Source organism: Phoca vitulina, unplaced genomic scaffold (assembly GCF_004348235.1).
Source record: "Phoca vitulina isolate PV1807 unplaced genomic scaffold, GSC_HSeal_1.0 scaffold4, whole genome shotgun sequence".
Classification (NCBI taxonomy): domain Eukaryota; kingdom Metazoa; phylum Chordata; class Mammalia; order Carnivora; family Phocidae; genus Phoca; species Phoca vitulina.
The window spans coordinates 50455656-50477197 of NW_022589707.1; the positions used below are offsets into that span (position 1 = coordinate 50455656).

The following is a 21542-nucleotide window of genomic DNA, read 5'->3' on the forward strand; positions in this document are numbered from 1 at the left end:
AATTTTCAAAATTTTACCTTTAATAAATCTATTTTGTCAAAATATCAGATACATATTTAACTTAATACACTTCTGAAATATGCCATGTATCCTAATTGGCAATCAGCACTTACCAAATTAGATGGCCAAACTTATGTTCCAAGTAAAATTTTTCATTTTTTTCCATTCAAATAAACACATTAGCGTGAAGTCTAGGATGTGGCTACCACTTCATAATTCTAATTTTTAGCTAGACGAAAGGGTAGCTAGATAATGGAGGCTTGTCATGTATCGATGGCCTGGAAGGTATCAGACTCTTCTCCCTTCAGGTTCCTACTTTCCCCTCACAGGACTATTCTAGAATGACGCATTCTAGAATTGTCCGCTTTGTTTAGTTCCAGGTGGTTTTCATCCCAGGGTACCATACCAGGATGAGGAGTTAATATTTTCTTTTATAGAATAGCAGGGCAATTGTGAACAGACAGACTGGAAAAGATATCTAGTCTGGAAGAGGGGCAGTGCTCAGCAGAATTTCAAGAAAGAACAAGACATATGCACACCCAGCGGTATTCTAATCACTTCAAGGTGCTGTAAAGCTCTTTATTCCTGGCTTAGTTATTCTGTCTTTACTATTTCCTCTGTAATGAAAATGACATTCTCACATACAGATGATTTTTCAAAAGGATCTATTCAAATTGATATTTCTCTGTCCATTGTTGGGAGAGAGAACTTGAACGCTCTAATGGGAAGAAAGGAATTAATCAAAGGCTGAGTGTTTAAAGGAATGCATCATGTTACAGATTTAAGTATGTGGTTAAGTCACAGGGAAAAGATTTCCTCTTCTTCCCGAGGACACACAGGTAACTAGAAACCTGTCTTTGTATTGATACAGGATGATGACATGACAACGATAAAGCTCTTTATATACTTGACTTGCTGAATGTTGTTTGCCATGCATCCTCCTCGTTTCAACTCTTACTCAGAGAAAATGTTTGTCTTGGAGATAACCATTGCCCTAATAGCAACAGGGGCAGTCCTCAAGTTTTTCAAGAGTTAAGAAAGAAGCATGTAATAAACTATGAGCTTTTGCACGCAGTAAGATGCTTCACTGTTATCACTGAGAACAAGATAATTTAAAGACTAAACTCACCTAGTGATAAACATAAACAAAGATCTATTTACATATGTACATCAATTAGCTCTCCTCCAAACAGGGAAGAAATAGCGCTGAGGAAAACATGAGAAGTGTGGAACTATAAATTTATATACCTAATAATTATCAATACTATCACTTCATGGTATTAGTGCTAATGTGCATGTATTTTGGGTCGATTTCTATTTCAGTATGAAGACAAGTGAAATGTGCTACTTAATGATGGTAAAAGGAACAGGGTTGTTCTTACAGATGACAAGAAACGGAAACATTCACAATGTTGGGTGGAGAAAAAAAGCCTAACAATGAAAGGTCAACTGCGTAAGAAGTCATGTGCACTAAAGAAATAAAAGCTCTGAGAATATAAGCCCAGATTTTTAAAAAGCCATTTATTTTAAAAAACTGGTTTGTCAAATCACATACACGAGCAGATACACAACTACCAAAGTGGCCCTGTTATAGACACCAGTGGGGGCGTTCACCACACAGTACCTGAAAAATACAGCTAAAAAAGAGGAGTCTGTTGAGTATTTAATTTCAGATACCTACTTGACTCCTTGTTGAATGGCTTTAAGTTAGCATATAGTGAGTGAGAGGTAGAGTCCCAAGTGTAATAGCTGATGCCTCAGGGCTCCATTTAAAAACAAAACAAAAACAAAAACCATTTCCCCCTCTGCACAAGGGAAGCCTATCCTATTTTTTTTTCTCCTTTGTGAAAACAGAAGTCAAGTTTCTCTTCTCAAATGGTTCAGCATTCCCCGTAAAAGTGTTGTGTGGTAGCCTAGGTATTGTGCTTCTTGAGCCATCTAATTTTCTTCACCTTCCGATTCGGATTCTAGGGAGAGAAGAGAGAGAAAAGTCAGGGTTTTCATTCAGAGATTCCTTTAAAAATTTTTTTAAAAGATTTATTTATTTATTTTGAGAGAGAGAGAGAGAGCGCATCAATGAGGGGGGATAGGCAGGAGAGAATCATCAAGCAGACTCCCCGCTGAGTGCGGAGCCTGATGTGGGGGCTCGGTCTCACAACCCATGAGATCATGACCTGAGCCCAGACCACGAGCCAGAGGCTTAGCTGACTGAGTCACCCAGGCACCTGTCCTTCTAAAAAAATTTTTATTTAGTACATTCTATGCCCAACGTGGGACTCAAACTCATGACCCTGAGTCTCATGCTCTGCCAACTGAGCCAGCCAGGTGCCCCCAGAGATTCCTTTAAATAAAGTCATGAAAGAGTTTCTAATCTGCTACCCTACCCCAACCCCCAGAAGACATTTTTTTGTCATAGGCACGCATTTACTAGGGAAGACAGACATATAATATGTGAGGGCAGTAGCAACCTCTGGCTCCTTTTTGCTTTTCAATGAATTTTGCCTTTCTAAAAATGCAGCATGCTCATAAATATTATTAGAGACTGTAACTACTTTTACTCTTCTGGGTCATCTAAAATAAACTTTTCATGCTTAGCGGGATTCACTCTCATCCATTATTCTTCCACCTAGTGCTCCCATTTTAAGTACCAGTCAACTGGTTAAGGTGCTATAAAAATCTATATAATCCCACAATGTGTAAGCCAATTTTTTTTTCCTTTCACAACTGCTAATGATTTATTCCTTTGTCCCCCATTAGTGGATAATTTAACAGGCTTTGTTTTCGTTGTTGTTGTTTTTTGTTTTGTTTTGTTTTTTTACCACGTAGAACTTTTCATTGCTTTGATTTCAGAAAGGCTCAGTTTGCAGGCAAGATGTTTGATATGGAAAACACCCTAAGAACTTTAGTTTTAGGAAAGCATGAAAAATCTGTGGAAGAAGTAGATACCTTAAATTAGAATGAGAAAGTGTGTGCTAAACGGCCACCAAAGTTGTTAAATGGAATCATACCTTCTTCTGCGTTTTGTAGCCACTCAACAAATTTCTTCATCTGGTCAAGAAAAACACTTTTGCCTTTGGCAACGTGTGCTTCTTTGTACCATTTCAATATTGCTTCTTCACTCAGTACATCAGCTGCAATTTCAAATCAGAGATTTCAGTTACTACATAAATGTCATGTTTTAAAGCAACTTTATGTCTTCTAATTTAATAGAAAGCACTCACTTTAAATATCAAAAGCTCTGTTATCAAAGAAATCCATATCTGAAATTTATCAAGAAGACAGGAACCAAGCTCATTTCCATATAACACAGTGCTGTATTTTGGGAATTCGATCAGCAAATACTTTAGTGATGATGATGATGATGATGATGATGAAGATGATATACATCTCATCAGCATGATATATTGCAAGCTTATCTGTGAATCACTACCGGGACTTGGAAATCCTTCCCAGTGCTAATGTGCTGGTAGGAAAGTGGGTTATTTTGTAATTTTGCAAATGAATCAGCAATTCCAGCAATTCAGAACACTCTGTGTTCTGCCAACTTCACACACGTCTTGATTAAGCAGCAACCTCAAATGACTGGTCTTTTAAGGGGATTACTCTCTTAGGAGAAAAAGAAAAGGCAAATAAAACCACATAAGTAGAATGTAATAATGCTATTAATAATTAAATGTGAAGATGAGCTATCTGGGTGTATCATAGAACCAATACACATATTACTCAAAATTCTACATTTATTCTACAACTAAGTCACATGCATTACCTATAACATAATTTCCCAAATCACAAGAGTAATATTTTCCTTGTACTCCATTAAGAGAAAAACAGAGGCATTAGGTAGACTTCTTACAGGTTTCTAGCAAAAAGCATTATCAATTAACTACCCATTACTTTAAATTCTAAATTTCACAGATGTGTTGAAACCCTCAAGTTACCATTAATTTAGACTATTTAATGTTAAGAATAGGAAGGGGAATATGAAAATAATTGTCTACATATTTTGCCAATGTTCCAATGGGTTCTCTTTTGGGATTTCAGAATGAGAAATGAGATGGGAAGCAGATAAAAAGGATTTATTATTGTCCCTAATGCCTGCCCAATCCATTATTAATGCTGATAAATCATGCTAATGATGTTTTTGCCGTTAAAATATGATTTTTACAAAAATGAGAGAAATAATTTGATAGTGTTTTCACTGTAATCATCACTGATGTTTTCATAACCAAAACCTAAAGTTTTTTCAAAATTAATAACTGGCTTGGATTTAGTGGAAGAGACTGAATTTACTAAAAGTGCCCACAATTGCTTTTAGAAAATATCAAGTTTGTTTTCTTTATTTTCATCATTATATACACTACATTTTGCAAAGGAAGAAGAAAGTCTGGATTTACTCATTCATAAGAACTGGGTGTAAAAATTAAAATCAGGAGCCCTATAGCATTACTCTTAGCTTCTGGTCTTTTAGCTTCCATTTCCAGCTCCCACTCTCCACTCACAGTGATGAAAGAACTTTCCTGCCACTTGCCATCAAAGCCCAGTGTTTGTAGAGGTGAGGAGCAGACACTTCACAGCCCGAGGAAGTGACTTGTTCTTGTGCAAGGCTGCTTTGCACAGATTTCTCAACAACACTTATTGGATCAAACATGGATTTTAAAAGTCCTTTTTATATAATTTGTCTTTATAACATTTTTAAGATGCTTGTGATTTATTTTTGATAAGATGTTATTTATTCATTTATTTGAGAGAGCGAGAGAGAGAGAGAGGGAGAGCACAAGAGGGAGAGGGAGAAACAGACTCTCCCGCTGAGCAGGGAGCCCGATGCAGGGCTCAACCCCAGGACCCTGGGATCATGACCTGAGCTGAAGGCAGATGCTTAACCAACTGAGCCACCCAGGCGTCCCAAGATGCTTGTGGTTTAGATCACTTAATTTCCAAACTGTTTTGGTCACGCTCCCTATCAGTAAGACAATTTTGAGCATGTACACCCAACATATGTCTTTTGGTTTATAAATTATATGCAAGTACTATAGAACTATTACTATTATAAAATAAATGGAATTTAAAATATAACAAACACGCAGAAAAATGCTATTTTATCTCCTCACTTTAATGAACTGTGTGCGATACAATGCTCATGGTGGAAAGCTGAATTAGACTGCATGTGAAGGTGACTCTTTGTTTCAGGTTTTCCTTCTGAAGATTGAGAGCTCATTCATGTGCTTTATTGCCCCACAGAGGCTGAAAGAAGCCATGCAACTACTAAAACGCTTGTCAACCACAGACCCTAAATCATTAGGTAACACTTATCAGATGTACTGTCCACAGAAAATGAGACAAACTGCAAAGATGAGTTCTTAGAAGAGCCCAACTTAGTAATGAATACTTGCTGCGAAACCAAATTTCTAGTACCAGGAAATAAACAATAAAAAAGAGACAAAAGCAACTACACAGGACAACTTTGGAGGCAAAGCACAGATATCAAAAAGTTTAAGAAGAAACTCAACTTTTGTTTAGTGAAAAGTCTAATCTAAAAAGGAGAGAACTTCCTGAGGTATAAAGAGAGAACTTTTCTCCCCCCCACTAAGGAAAAGTGCGAGAGGAGTTCATTAACACTGAAAAACAACAGTGTTTGTTGGAATCTCCCAGAAATGCCTGATAGGAATATAGAATATCAGTAAAAATACAGTAAGAAAAACATTCTATAAGCGCATATAGAATTCCCTCAGATTACAAAACATTTTTCTCCATTCTATCAGGCCGAATACTGTGCACCCTTTCTCCAACATTCTATCACTTCTCATCACCCTCTGTGTGAGTCTTATTTTAGAAATGAAATGGTGACTGTAAACCTTGGTTTTCTTCTACACTCTGAAATTTAGGAAGTCCGGATCTATTCTGTTTATCATCTCATTTCCAGCATTTAATGGAAGCCCTGCCATCTACTATGCATTTCATAAATGTCTGATGGACAAATTCATCAACTTGATGAGAAAAACTACATTATTTCTCAATTTGCAGAGTTATAATTTAAATGTTGGGTTTTCATGAAGATCAAAGAGAAAATATTGTACAAGTGGTTTAAGAATGGCAAAGCTATAGGGAACATTACTTAGATGTTTAAGTTAAAAACCATGTCACTTGTGGGGTGCCTGGGTGGCTCAGTTGGTTAAGTATCCTACTCTTGGTTTGGCTCAGGTCATGATGTCAGGGTTGTGGGACTGAGCCCTGAGTCAGGCTCCTCACTCAGCATGAAGTCGGCCCAAGATTCTCCCTCTGTCTGCCCCCCCACCAACTCACGCACTTGTACACATACGTGCACCCTCTCTCTCTCTAAAATAAATACATAAATACATAAGATCTTTAAAAAATATATTTAAAAAAACCCCCCAAAACCATGTCACTTGGAATTTAAGAGACTCATCTTATTAGGGATATCACAAAGGGACACAAGTCAAAAATAGTTTACCTTAAGAATGCTGAGACTATATGGTGAGAGGCTCACTCACTTTTTTTTAGGATGAGAAAAGAAAGTTTCTTTCAGAAAAATATGCATGAGGAACAGAACTTAACCTAAGAAATATCTGCAAATAACACAATCCATGATAGAGGTACTGACAGTACTTGAGAAGAGACTAATATTTTTCAGATCCACATGCTAAGAATATGGTACTTAGCTTTAGGAAGAAAGGAAGAAAAACTATTTTAAGAAGTGAATAATGTGATGTCTGAAAATTAGTGATGGACTTAATATTTTTCCTATTGCACAGACATATAAAAATCTAGGTTTTAATACAGAAAGTGAATCTTTACTAAAGGACCAATCTCTACTTTTTTCTTTCATTTCTGAAAAGCACTATCATTTACAGTTTATTCACTTTTATTCCCTTGTTATTTACTTGTTTAAAAAAATCTTCAATAATGGCATTCATTTAAAATAGTCAGGTTTGTCAAGGAGACAACGGGGAACCATATCTCCAAGTTTCTGTTATCCTCAAGTTCTAGAAATACAGGGAAGGTATGTGTGTACATAACAAACAGAGAGAGAGATTAAATGGGAAAGGAGAAATTATTTCTATTACATTTTAAAAAACCTGCTTTAACGCAAAATGTTCCTTACAATAAATAAAAGGAACCCACATCACTACATAAAAGAAGCAAACAAGATACTGTTTGATATCTGTTGAATGTGTATGTGTACACGGAATTAATGAGAAGTATAATCTTGGAATATGTTACTATAGTTCACAGAATTTTTCACTTCTGGCATTCAATAACCCTTTAGACCACTGGTCCTGACCAAGTGTTGGCATCATCCGGAAATTTGTTGAAATGCAAATTTGCGGGCCAAACCCTGGCCCTTCTGAACCAGAATCCCCAGGGAATCTGTGTTTTAACAAGCTCTCAGGTGATTCATATACGCAGCAGCATTGGGACGAGAGTGCGTTAATACATACACACTGTTCAGCACGCCTTTTTAGGCAGATAAAATACAGAACAAGAACATCCAAGTCCGGGGTGCCTGGGTGGTTCAGTTGGTTAAGTGTCTGCCTTCGGCTCAGGTCATGATCCCAGGGTCCTGGGATCGAGCCCCACATCGGGCTCCCTGTTCAGCGGGAAGCCTGCTTCTCCCTCTCCCTCGGCCTGCTGCTCCCCCTGTTTGTGCTGTCAAATAAATAAATAAAATCTTAAAAAAAAAAAAAAAAAGAACGTCCAAGTCCTTGTAAAAACAAAAAACGTACATCTCCTGATGCACAGGTGTTTGTCAGATGAAATTAGGTCAAAGAAAAAACTACTGTCCAAAAAAGGTAAGAAGCTAAACACATTAATTCTTTTAATAGTAGGATGGAAAAATCATTCCTCGGGGATTTCATATTTCCAAGAGAAAAAAATAATGTAATTACTTCATTCAGAAAAACAGACTATACGTGTAATTTTGTGGGAAATTATGAAATTACCTAGAAACTAACATTTAGTTTTCACTTCTCAGTGATGTATTTTCAGCTGCCATTTTACAGTTCCCTGATTTCATCTGCAAAAATAACTAAGCCAGGATAAAACTGATGTTGTCACCTTCCTGTGTTCCCTTGGGTTTGCTCATACTTTCCACAGACCTGATTTTTGATTATTTAAAAACTGACCACCTAATAAATCAGAGGCCTAAGGAAAAGCTAATGCTTCTTCTTTTTACTTCTTGGTTACTTTATAATGTCAGGTCACTGTTCTTTAGCATTTGGGGCTGAAGACTAGGAAATAACTCAAAGCAACCAGTTTTGTTACCAGTAGTTGTTGTAAGGAGCACAATGGGGAAGATGTTGGCATTAATGGTTAAAATGAGAAATTTGAAAAAGGATTTTAATAAATGCCATTACTGACAAAAAGTTGTGTGTGTGTGTGTGTGTGTGTGTGTGTGTGTGTGAGTGAAGTAAATCCAATAATAAAATGAGGTGCTCCTGCAGATTGGTCTTAAACAAGTATGTCTCAATTACAAAAAGATTTGGTTAAAGACACTGTTTAGTTGGCTTAGCTATTAAGTGACAAGAAAGTAAATTGTGTGCTTAGACTACTAGTTTATAAACAGTTTGCTTTTCTGTAGGGGAAAATGGCCACTCACAAAGCGAACGTGAAACCTGTCTCACAGGTCTCTCTACCTGTTTACAATGGAGTCAACTATGGCCAGTGTAGACAGAATGGCCACGGGCTGGGTGGGCTCAGCTTCTCCTTCTTGGTTGCTGGGTACCACAGGTGGGTTGGCAATATGACCTGCAGGTTTTGTTCTGATGGGTCACCTTGGGCGTCCTTTAAGCCCTAGTTTTAGGATGTTGCTATCTCATGACCATGTCCAAGAGGACCTCATTTGGACCTGGCCAGAGAAAAACACCAATTACTGAACTTCAGATGGGACTTGGCAGTCAGCACGTTCTCCTACTGACATAAAAACTGTGCTGAGTACCTTAATGCCGAGAGAGTAAAGTACCACCCAAACACCCGTGGGCAAGATCTATGAATCTGAAGAATCTGGACGGCCAATTAAAACTCTGTGAGACGTTCGAACATTGTAAAAATAGCTATTAATCAATAATGTAAAATTTTTTACACTCCACATGCCCAAATTATCATTCAAAACAGACAAATTTAAGAACACATCAAAAAGAAAAAAAACATTTGGTGATGTTAATTTGTACTTTTTTTTTAAATATTAAGTTGCCATTTAAGATTGCAGTACCTTCTAATAAGCATTTTATAATGTTCAAAATGTATCATTTCTTCAGTGCACCTCCCCCCTCCCCGCCCCCCATAAAACTGCATGAACTCAGGCCAAAGAATAGTCCAGGATCATTTCTATATACTACAGGTGTAGAGACTGAGAGCAGTTAAAATTCTAATAGCGCTCATTTATTAAAGGTAGTGCCAGCTGCCACGACAACCTCATCCTTACAAACACAATGAAAAGACAGTAAAGTGAAAAATCTAAAAATAGTCATTTCATTGAAAAACAGGAGAATGGTCGGGCCAAATAATTAAAATACAAAGTAAAAAGCTAATTATTTCAGTAATTTTAGTCAGCTTTATAGCACCTGAGAGGGTCTGAATATACTATAGGCAGCCTTTGGTAGAGCTAACCCTTACAATTCAAAAGCAGACCTAATTACTTTTTGTTACTACAGTATTTTTCACCATCCCTCCCCACCAAAAATAATAACCGGTTTATCACCAGTCTCCTGGCAATGTGCCCAGGGGCCTCATCATGTATATATGGCATTTGCACTTTCTCTCTTCACATAATACGGCTGCCTCACTCAAACTTGCAAAAATAGCATGGACCCCAAAGTCCCCTTCTGCCTCACCCCCTGTGCTGGGCCTCAAAGAGTTTCAATAAAACATGGAAACATAGTGGTAAAGCAACATGGAGAGATACCTTTATAAAAGAGAACCACAATCTTCTGAAAAGCTTTCATGAAATGGATGTTGTCGTAACAATACTCTTGAACCTTCTGGAGGAGGATCAGCTCTGACTGGCCTTGAGAGCTGAACACAGCCAGCAATGGAGCGTATTGCTGGAACAGAAGTGGGGAGTAAAATCAACCATTAATTTTCATGGGAGGTACAGGGCCAACAATACTTGAATCACAGCAGAAATCTGGAGATGTGCTTAGAAAGCATTCACTTTTAGGACTATCTTATTATTATTATAACATTGTGTCCAATCAAAATTAATTTTTTATCCTAGCATCTTACCAGATTTCTCTCACTGTACCCGCTAAAAGAAGAGACCAAATATGAAATTCTGACTTTAAAGGTGGTGTTACTACGTCTGTCTAATGGGCACTATGAAAAGAAGGTAGAGGGGCGCTTGGTTGGCTCAGTCGTTAAGTGTCTGCCTTCAGCTCAGGTCATGATCCCAGGGTCCTGGGATTGAGCCCCGCATTGGGCTCCTCGTTCAGCGGGAAGCCTGCTTCTCCCTCTCCCTCTGCCATTTCCCCCTTGTGCTTTCTGGTTCTATTTCTCTGTCAAATAAATAAATAAAATTAAAAAAAAAAAAAAAGAAGGTAGAGTGAGGCCTTGGAGTGGCCAGATTAGTATTGGTGGAGTGTGGGGTTCTCTTTCCCCAGACATCCCAGACCCCCCCTGCCCCGCCCCAGGTCATCTTTGTGGTTTTGTTCCTATTATTCCCTTTGTCCCAACTGTCCTTTGTTTCTAGTCACTGATGTACAGCCACTGTTTTCTCTTAAGACAACACAGTTTAACACGCATCTCCTCCGAGGAGCCTTCCCAGATCAACTTGACCTGCAGATTTTACTCACTGCTGTGTTTCTTTCTTTCTTTCTTTTTTTAAAGATTTTCTTTGTTAGAGAGAGAGAGAGAGAGAGAGCACAAGCAGGAGGAGTGGCAGGCAGAGGGAGAGGGAGAAGCAGGCTGCTTGCGAGCAGGGAACCCAATGAGGGACTCAATCCCAGGACCCTGGGATCATGACCTGAGCAGAAGGCAGACGCTTAACTGACTGAGCCACCCAGGCATCCCATCACTGCTCTGTTCTAAACACTGAGAGTTATCTTTAATTTATATTCTACCTAGTTCCTACTAGGTAGTCTTTGACTTATCAGTTCAAATGTAAACTCTGTAGGAAGGATCTAAGTCTTTCACTCACCTTAATATAGTTTTATAGGGAGACAACAATAAAAGCAAAAAGATGTATCCATGCACAAAAACATGCAATTTACACAATGAGTTGATTTCTTCCACCACTCAGATACTTTTCAAGTTCTAATACCAATCTGTAGTGTACTTAAAAATATTACCAAGAATTTTTGTCGTGTAGAATGAAAAAAAAACAAAAAACAATAGTTAGACCATGTTTCTTTTTCACTTTAAATACTGAATATATGATTAGTCTGTGAATTTTTAGACATTGTGTTTATTTTTTTTTAAAAGATGTTTTAATTTATTTATTTGAGAGACAGAGAGATACCATGAGCAGGGGAAAGGGCACAGGGAGAAACAGACTCCCCGCTGAGCAAGGAGCCTGACTCGGGGCTCCATCCCAGGCCCTTGGATCATGACCCGAGCCGAGGGCAGACGCTTAAGCAACTGAGCCACCCAGGTGCCCAACACTGTATTTAGTAAGAACTTACTCTACAATATATTTCATAGGCCCTTACATCTGAGACATTTTAGGTAGTGGCAAGTTTGAAAAAACAAAAACAAAAAAACAAAAAAAAACCTAACAACAAAAAAACCAAAACACCAGGAAATCTATCTTTGGCCTAAACCTGGGTGAACTGCAGCTAGAACGCACGTGTCATGCATGCAGTTAAGAGCTGCAATTGGTCTGCAGCCAAGACTGTTCCCGGTTGACCCTGTACCTTCAGGTGCTTAAGGGCCTGCTCTGCAACCAGTTCTTCCTTCTTGTTCCATTCAACGGCATTCATTATACAGGTCCACAGAAGTCCAATCACCGCTGTCTCCGGAAGATCATTCCTCTTCATTTCTTCTTTAACATAGAGCACCACCTACATTTCATGGAGAAAGGGGTCAGAGAGTAACAGGCAGACGGGAGTTTCCCTCTCACTGTGCCTGGTTAGTAAAAGGCTTTGGGTGGATAAATATTCAGCTCTGTCCCTCCTCTCCTGGTACCTATTCTCATATTACAAGAGGGAGGAAAAACACAATGATTTGTTCTCAAAGCACATTTATATTTAGTCCAAAAATTAATAGGTTCGGCTCTGGCCAGGAGATGCTAGGGAAGAGGAAATAAGAGGGAATCTTTGTTTCTGAGAAGGTAATTCTTTTACTTGCAGCAACCCCTCTGGGTCCCGCAGAGCCGATTACTTGAGCCGGTTTGATTCCCTGGGGTTTCAACGAGGCAACGGAGCTGTGAATCTTTACCTCAGACTCTCAACTTTAAACCCCTTGATGAATAATGGCTTGGGTTTGTACAAGTCCATTCACCACCATTTATTCCTTAATGATTACTTTTGATGACCCTCATGCCCCATGTGAATAAACTGTCAAGTGCAAAGGCAATATTTTTTATATGATACATATCAATGCAGCAACTCTGGACAGGTTATTTTCCAATTTATCCTCAAATATGATGGCATGGAATAAAAGGTCTGCCCAGCTTAATATAGTTTATATCAAACTTGTTTGGAGAAATTTTTTTTCCTTTTGAAATACAATCACAAAGACAGGTTAGGTCCTCAAAAGTGATTAAACACCATAATCTATGTCAAGGATACTATTACTTTGTGAATAGCACAACTCTTCCCCCCTCCTTGCTCGCTAGTGAAAAGACATTGTTTTCGTCCCCCCTGGCCTGGGATACAGAGGTGTCAGGAATGGGTTAAGTGACGTTTGAGAACAGAAGGAACTGGGAAGTCCCAGTGCCTGAGCTGGCTGAAGAAAGCTGCAAAGACAGGTGACACCTTTGTGTCCAGAAGCATCACAGTGTTTTTTGGTTTTGCTTTTTTTTTTTCCCCTCCATGGAAAATCATGTTCAAGTTCTTGCTTGGAAAATGTTACTCAATATATTGCTGACCTTACTGCCATGAGACTTAGAAATATTTTTTGTCCCAACACCTCCATCTGCTGGATAGCATCGGTCTGGAATTCTCCATTCAAACCACGTAAGGTGCCGTGTGGGGCTTAGAGCACGCAGAGTGCTAAGGACTTGGAAGCAAATGGCAAAAGGAAAGGACTTGATTTAATTTTGGATTATCATGTAAAAATGTTAAAGTTCAAACAGGAAGTTTTCTGCAGACAGGAGTTTTTTAAAAAATTAAAAAGATACAGTCATAGCTCTATGAACTACTGTTATAAAAAAATGTAGTATTTCCATTTACAGGGATACCCAGCTACAGTGAGTGTGATCCAACAAGCCACTGGTCCAACTGGTCTTTTCCCATGATATGAATTCAAAAACCATCAAAATTTGTCTTAAAATTAAAAAAAAAGAAAAAACTCTACATATTCATACACGGTGATCCATGAAATACCCAGTGTTGATTTCAAACACTAACCATATACTTAACCATATTATATTATCTGTGATAAAATGGAAAAACCACCATATAATGGTGTATACTGATAGTGGATGGCAACTCTATCTGGTAGATGAACTACTTTTATTTTGCTCATCACAGTAGCCAGATAAAATATATCAACTGTGTGGAAATGACCATTCATTTCTGGAACATGCTAGAAGATTCTGAATCAAAACTTTGACACTGAGCTAGTTTAAATGGTATACACAAGTACACAAAGTTCACATAAGTAGACAAATGGAGGTCTCCTTTAGGAAGGTCAAGCTTGTGCAACACAACGCTATTCCTCTCATGCATGGGTTTTGTGGTGATGGAAGCTGATGGTTTCCCACCTCCTTGATTGGGCATTCCTGAGAAAGACGCTCCTGCAGCTCCTTCTGCAGTTCCTTCCTGGTGCCCAGGGACTGCTGGACGCGGAGGAAGTCAGAAAGCTCCTTCAGGCCTGCGTCGGTAAAGTATTTAGCAAAATGATCCACGCTCTGCCTATTAACTGGAAAGAGCTCCTGAAAGACAAAAGGAAGAAGACTGTTACACAAAAAAACCATTCAAATTTCAGCACGCCTAAAGGACAACATTTTCGTATTAAAACAGCACTTAGATGGGGCGCCTGGATGGCTCAGTCCTTAAGCATCTGCCTTTGTTAAGCGTCTGCTTTCGGCTCAGGTCATGATCCTGGTGTCCTGGGATCAAGGCCCGCATCGGGCTCCCTGCTCCGCAGGAAGCCTGCTTCTCCCTCTCCCACTCACCCTGCTTGTGTTCCCTCTCTCGCTGTGTCTCTCTCTGTCAAATAAATAAATAAAATCTTAAAAAAAACACAAAAAAACAAAAAGCAGCACTTAGAATATCTCATATTTGGAACATGAGAACAGAGAATGATTGTCAAAAGAATAAATCTTGGGTATATTTCTTGAGCATTCGCTAAGCACCTTCTAAAATTAGGCAGTTTTACAGAGAAAGTGAAAAAAATGCTAAACAACTTACATAAACTGGCTTCACCCATTTTGAACCATTATTTACTTTTTTTTTCACTTTAATCAGAGTGTAGCTGTATGAATACAAAAGTAATCTTGCTAAATTAAATGCAAATAACATGATAACGTATGAGTTAATAGACAAAAGTCAGTTTTAATAATGCTGAGATAACTTGAGATAACATTAGAGAAACAACATTGACTATTACCTCAAGAACCTCTATTCACATTCTGAGAAAATGCTATTATTCTAATACTAGCTTGGAGCTAAAGAGAATTTTTGTCTTATCTGTTAATGATGGTGGCTCTAAATGAAGTCACAGTAAGATCTAATCTAAACCCACCTTACCAAACTCTTCAGTTCATTACATAATTCTGTTGGAAATTTTTAAAGAGAGCAATACACCATGGCTGCTTGCATATTTTTTACCTCATTTCCATTTTACCTTACACAGCTTGGCAGAATCTCAGTAACACTTAGTCATGTTCTAATCCTGTGTGATTTCAACACCCAACTAAGATATTAAGACAGTTTTCAAAGCTCTCACATTTTTCAGACTGCTGCAGTCTAAAAAAATAGATCCAAAATTTATGGTGGTTAGATTTGCACATGTATGGTCAGTGTCTCTATGGCTCCAGTAAAAAATCTCAGTAGAAAAATCTGTAATAGGTTTGCCACCACGTACAGGGACAGAGCCAAAGCCTTCTATGACAGGACTCAAATTTCAATATTCTCAATATCATCATCCCAAAACTTCCCTTGTTGAGTTATAAGTTTTAAAATGTCAGAAGAGTTGGTGGGAGCAGCTATTAAACACACATTCATGTTAAAGCAAACATTTCATATCAGACTAAAATTCTGCCACGACATTTGTTCTCCCGCTCAAGAGGTCTTCCAAATTTGGGATGCAGGGAACAAATTTGAGTTTCTTCTATGAATCAAAATGCGGTGGGCATTCTCCTCATAATTATGTAAAGTAAAAATTTTTACAGAGGATGAATTGAGTCTCAACAGGCTAAGTAGCTTGACCCAAATTATGCAGCCAGATATATTTAAGGACATAGCCGAGTACAGCCATGGCCGATAATTATTCTGTTACCCATGCCGGCATTCAATATTCAATTTAGGAAGAATGGGACTGCAAAGTTTGATCTAAAGTTATGTTCAGAGCAATATGGCATCAAATATATTACTGGTGGCTTATTTATGAACTATATCCAAAGTCCTAATAAATGGCACATAATACATTGTAGATTATTATTCAGATTAAACTGAAGTCAAGCCAGTCTGAATCCTATCATGACATTTACTGGCTTGGAACATGGTTTGTGTTTGCTAGAAAAACCCTACCCAGGTACAAACATCCATCAGATTAAGGTCTCCCTGCTTCTGCTCTTGCTTCTGAGTCTATACCCAAAGCAAAGCCAAAGTGATCCTGTTTAGACCCTAAACACATTATGCACAGTTCTGCTGAGAATTTCCTGAAAGCTTTCCATCTGACCCAGAATAAAAGCCAAAGTTACTAGATGATATGGGACCTGCTACATCACTGAGCTGATCTACACTTTCGCTCTTACCAAACACTTCCTCTTTCTGTCCCCAACATGCCATGCCCCAAAGCCTAGAGATATCTAGATAGCTCATTCCTTACCTCCTTCAAGTCTTTACACAAATGTTACCTTGTCAGAGAGATCTTCCCCTACCACTGAAAACTGCATCCTTCTCTGACACCTTAGAGCTTCCGTAGTTAATTTTTTCCTCATAGCACTTTTCATTTTTTATTAGTTAATGGTTGATTTCGTCTGTTGCCTTCCATCCCCTTTTCAGAGTTGCTATAAATTTTTCTTGCCTCTGTATTACAGAAGTGAGTAACTGCTAACCTCTGAGATACGCTTTTTTCCCTAAAATGTACTAGTATACAGCCAGAGAGAATTTTGTTGTGTTAAGGAAACAAAAATGCTCTCCTTGACGGTGAAACTGACCCTCTAGCTCCTCATTCATTTACTGAGTTAGCAAATATCAGGAAGCAGGGTCCACAGAGGATTACCCTCCCCTCCCCAAGCTTACAGTGTTTCTGGTAGAAACTTCTACCTGTGCTTCTCATACCCCAAATATATGCAGACACAGAAACGTAGTAGGAACAGTTAAATGATATATTTTTCAAAAAAGGAAAGACATTTTTTTTTTTGTTAAGGAAAGACATTTAAAAAAAATTTATAAAGTGACCTAATTAAGTTAACCAAGCTCTGCCTATTGGCATCTTTAAGGAAGCACGCATTAATAACAGTCTTCTGTGGCAAGTTGTAATAGACTGTATATTTGTGAATCATTTGCCCCTCTCCTTTAAATAAGTATTGAGAGATGCCCCTCCTTGCTGTGTCTGTCTGCGGAAGTGGAATAGTAGGCTATGATAGAATGAACTTTCCCACCCATCCCCCTGCCAGGCTTCACTATCACTTCTTTTGGCCAGTAAGATGAGCTTTTAATGCACTGGAGTGATTCACTTCTGTTTCCTGTCCTTCGCCATGAGGACAGAACGGCCCACATGGGAGGCGCTCCTGCAGGCTGGGTCTCAGAATGAAAAGGTGCACGGATCACAGGGGGACCTGGCCCAGATATAGCTAATCTACAGACTCAGGGACAAGAATATGTTGCCTTCACGTAAGCTTCCACCCTGCTCAGCCCACCTAGTCACTTATGATTTCTCCTTCTGTATACAAGGATCTACCCTAAGTCCATGAGAAAGTGGGTTCTTGAAGGCAGGGAACTTTTCTATCCTGTTCTCTCCCGCCTCCTCAGCTTCTAGGGCCATGCCTGGCACAGAACAGACACTCAAACATATGCTGACTAAAAATTATTATCAGCGGCAGAAATTAACTAAATTCTACACTTTTTCATTCTTCTTCTTTATCGCATTCTAAAGACTTTAAAGACTCAAAAGGGCTATTTTAAGGTAAACTTCAAGAGACAAAGGAATTTTAAATGATTGAAAGTAAAAGCATAAGCATTTACCGTTAAAATTATTCTTGGGTTTCCTGAGGGGAAGAGCCCATTTTTAGAATTACCCTACAGACTGACAGATACCCATGCACACTAGAACACCTCAGAAGTGAAAAACAGAGGAGACCAGGTGAACAGAAGACGGCAAGGGTGTCTTTCAGTTTTAGACTCTGTTCTAGATTGTAAAAGCAATGTCACTTGGAGAAATCTCTGTCATTTGCATAGCTGTTGCTTCTAGCAGAAAGAAATTTCAGGGAGCAGATAGAAATGTAAGAACAAAATATTTCTTTTGCTTTTTTTTTTGGAAAAACAAAGAGAGAGAAATAAAAATATAATCAATCCGTGATCATCAGAGCTTCAAATCAACCATAATAAACTTACCTGCTTTCTTAAATACCTAAGTATTTCCAAGTATTTTGGTATAAACAAGGAATCCTGTTTAAACTCTTATTTAGTTAACAAATCAACAACTACATGAGATCAGTGTCATCCATCTCTAACCTAACACATAAATGTTTAATTAGGTGGGATTGATGGGACTTTTTAATACTACAACTTTAAATCTATATAGTTATAAAAGAAAGTGTTAATTCTGATAAATGTTAACTCAGTCTCAACAAATGACAAAATTTCAAAGTCTCATTGGTCTCTTTAATTTTATCATTCCATTTTTTTTTAATAAAGATGGAGATGGAATTCGTTTCAATCTGCCAAATACACAGAAATAAAAGGAACCACGTTCCAATTTAACACAGACCCAAGCATCTCAGTCACGCATCGTCAAAGCCACGACCGAAGCATGAAGCATACAGCCCCTTGTCTAGACAACACTTACAAGCAGCCTCTTGTCTAAGTTGGCTTTTCTCAAAGAAGAGGTAACAGAGTTGGCATCTTTTTCTGCCATCCATGCTTTAAAAAGCTTGACAGCAAATGAGGCTGCAATGCCTGTTTAAAAAAAAAAAAAAGGGAAAGAAAAAAGTGAGTTTTCATTCCTTTCCTAAGCAAAACCACTTGTGATGATGGACAAGGCCACCCTGCCCACTAGGTGTCCTGAAGTGAGTTAACTGCTCAAAGACTTGATTTGGTAGAGGTCAAACAGACAGCTCTCTAGGTACAGTTCTATTCTCTTCATTAGGCACAGTTTATTTTCATTACTCAAAAGAGAGCATTTTCATGAGAAGGAAAAAGAGTCAAAATATTTTTCAAAGTGGGTCTCCCTGATTCTAACCTGGTATAATTGTAAATTTATTTATTTATTTTTACCTTGGTTCAAAACACATTAAAAGCCCAGTATTGTCTAGTGTCTTTTGCCTCTACTTCACCCTGTGGCTCACCAAAATTTCATGTGTATAACAATGATCCTGAGGCACAACGAACAAATCTTGAGACATAAAATGAAATGGTAACATGTCAACTAATTTGCTGATAAATGATACCAGTTAAGAACCATTAATAGTGATGGATATAAATAAAGCTATACAAGAAAGTACACTATTTACCTTACAATTTTACTTTTGTAAAAAGCATTTGAAAATACTCATGACTTAAGCTATAAAAATATTGATGCTGTATCAAATTGAACTTTTTTCTTGATATTTTTAAAGAGATGACTAAAAGAGCTATGTTAATCAGAAATCCACTCAATTACATATCCATACTGACATTAGGATTTATTTCCAAAAATAAGTGACAATCGCTAGTAGACAGTTCTCCTGTGAACACTTCAAATTTCCAAGTTAATGTTACATTTACTGAATGAAGAGTTAAAATGTAGTTAAAATATTAAACTGATTTTTCTCAGTTGAAGGCTTCACTATTATTGGTCTAAGAAGCTCTATTCCCCTTTCCTCTTTCCTAAGAGAATTCCAATTTTGCTTAGGCCAGGTGACTTCTAGTCCAAGTCCTGGTACCACTCCTTCTGTAATGATTAGTTTAGAGACCTCACCGGAAGCCCATCTGCCCAGGGCATCTCCCTGGCAACTGCTACTTGGCCAAAACTAGTCATGCGGCCTATGGCAGCCAATCAGCTGAAGGCAAGATAAACCATCCTATGTTGAGAATTACTCTTCCACTGAATCTGAACAAGAGAGCATGTGCCATTAACTGTACCAGCAGACATCTTACAGTGACCAGGGAAATCATCCCTGGGGTGAAGTTGATGCTATGAATGGTAGCGAGAAATAACGGGAGAAAATATCCAAGACTTGGATGACGTTGTTTCACCCTGAAGTCTACCCGACTTTTATATTTTTTTGTTACATGAGAAATAAATGTTCTTGTATGCCAACAAATGTTCTTATCCAACAATCTGAGTCTTGTCTTCGAGTTAGTTGCAAGTTAGAGCATCCACTTGATATATCATTTATACAAACACTAACTTTGTCCAATTTTCTTCATTTGAATAAGCAGAGGAACTAGTCAAAAAAGAAAAAAAAAAACAACAACCAGAAACTATGGCTAGGACAATAACACAGGGGTTACAAGCTGGAGGATTTTATATTTGTTGACATGAGTTTTTAACACTCTCAGTTCACCAAGTGAGTGTAAAATTTAGTATATATTTATGTCATTAAATCAAAATAAAAATTAAAATGTGGTATGATCTGTATTTCACTAGAAATAAAGTAATGTTTTAAACTAGGAATCCAAATCTTGGCTTAAACCTATCACTTTGCATTAACAGTGGTTCTTGTTGGAAAATTTGGGAAATTTCTCTCTGTACTCAAGATTTTCCTGAGTGGGATAGTCCTATCCTCCGAAGCTATTTGTTGGGTGTAGGGTTGGGAAAAAAGTGTAATTTATCAATATGTTCCTATTTAGGAAGCAAAAGCTTAAGCCTCTAGTTTCTAAAGATGGTGGAGTATAAGAAAAAACTACATGACACAAGCACTATGTCACCTCCATAGCAAATGTACTTTTCTCCCCCTTTCCTCAAATTTCAATATAAAAAATTTCAAATATGCAGAAAAATGGAATAAACTGAACTGTAAACACTCATATACCCACTATCTAAATTTTATTTTATTTTTAAGATTTTATTTATTTGAGAGAGAGAAAGAGCACAAGTAGGGGCAGCAGCAGAGGGAGAAGGAGAAGCAGACCCCCAATGAGCAAGGAGCCTGATGCGGGATGATCCCAGGACCCTGGGATCATGACCTGAGCCGAAGGCAGACGCTTAACCCACTGAGCCACCCAGGCGCCCCCCCACTATCTAAATTTTATACCTGTTAATATTTTATACTTGCTTCATCACTGTCTGTCTATCTATATAATTATTTTTGATACATTGCAAAGGAACTTGTACATATCACGAAGGATTTTAATACAACCAGAAAGACAATTATTTTCTGTTATAAAGGCTAGGATAATCTAATATAATTAACATTTACTGTTTACATTTTACCTCATTTTATCTAAGTGTAAAATGGCTCACAACATAAATAAGATGTGAAATATCACCAATTCTCTTCAGGAACATACTTTAAAATGTCATAATATTAACAACACATTAATAACAATCACAGAATCTGAACTGTCATAAATCTAAACTATGTTAATTCAAAAACTCTAGAAAATCCCTAAATAAATAACATTGCTTGACTTTCAATTTACTAATCTTTTTTCAGCTACAAGAAAACTATAATCCATTTCACTGCAGGCATGAACGAGGCTGGGACTTCAACATTTGTAGGAGAAAAACTAAGTTCTAAGAAGAAACAGATGTTTTCACAAAAGCTCTTTTATTTTTAAGAAAAAAATAACTCTTTGTTTTGTGTTGCATTATAACTCGAATATCATTATCCTCCTCCAAGAGCCCACTTTTGTTGTATTCTATAACCAAGTGATTGTATACATGCCTATCAAACTCTTAATGCCTTAAAATTAAAGCAAGACTTTGATGCAACCATCTGGACTTCCTTTCTAAAACTGAGATAATGAATATCTTAAAATGTGATCAAAATGAACATCTGATCACAAGATTTTGAGAAGTAATGGTTTAGAAGAATGGTCCTAACCAGGGAAATA

General features: G+C 37.8%; 1 protein-coding gene across 1 annotated transcript in view; it reads right to left on the reverse strand.

The window, feature by feature from the left end:
* Positions 1-1506: 1506 nt before the first annotated feature.
* BZW2 (basic leucine zipper and W2 domains 2) overlaps positions 1507-21542 on the reverse strand; it is a 62787-nt gene continuing 42751 nt past the window's right edge. Inside the window, exons 7-12 of the mRNA XM_032401998.1 lie at positions 18352-18461; positions 13877-14047; positions 11865-12011; positions 9920-10058; positions 3009-3131; positions 1507-1967 (exon numbers count right to left, since the gene is read on the reverse strand). Coding sequence (XP_032257889.1) covers positions 1939-1967; positions 3009-3131; positions 9920-10058; positions 11865-12011; positions 13877-14047; positions 18352-18461 — 719 coding nt within the window. The 3' untranslated portion in view covers positions 1507-1938. The remainder of the gene's footprint in view (positions 1968-3008; positions 3132-9919; positions 10059-11864; positions 12012-13876; positions 14048-18351; positions 18462-21542) is intronic.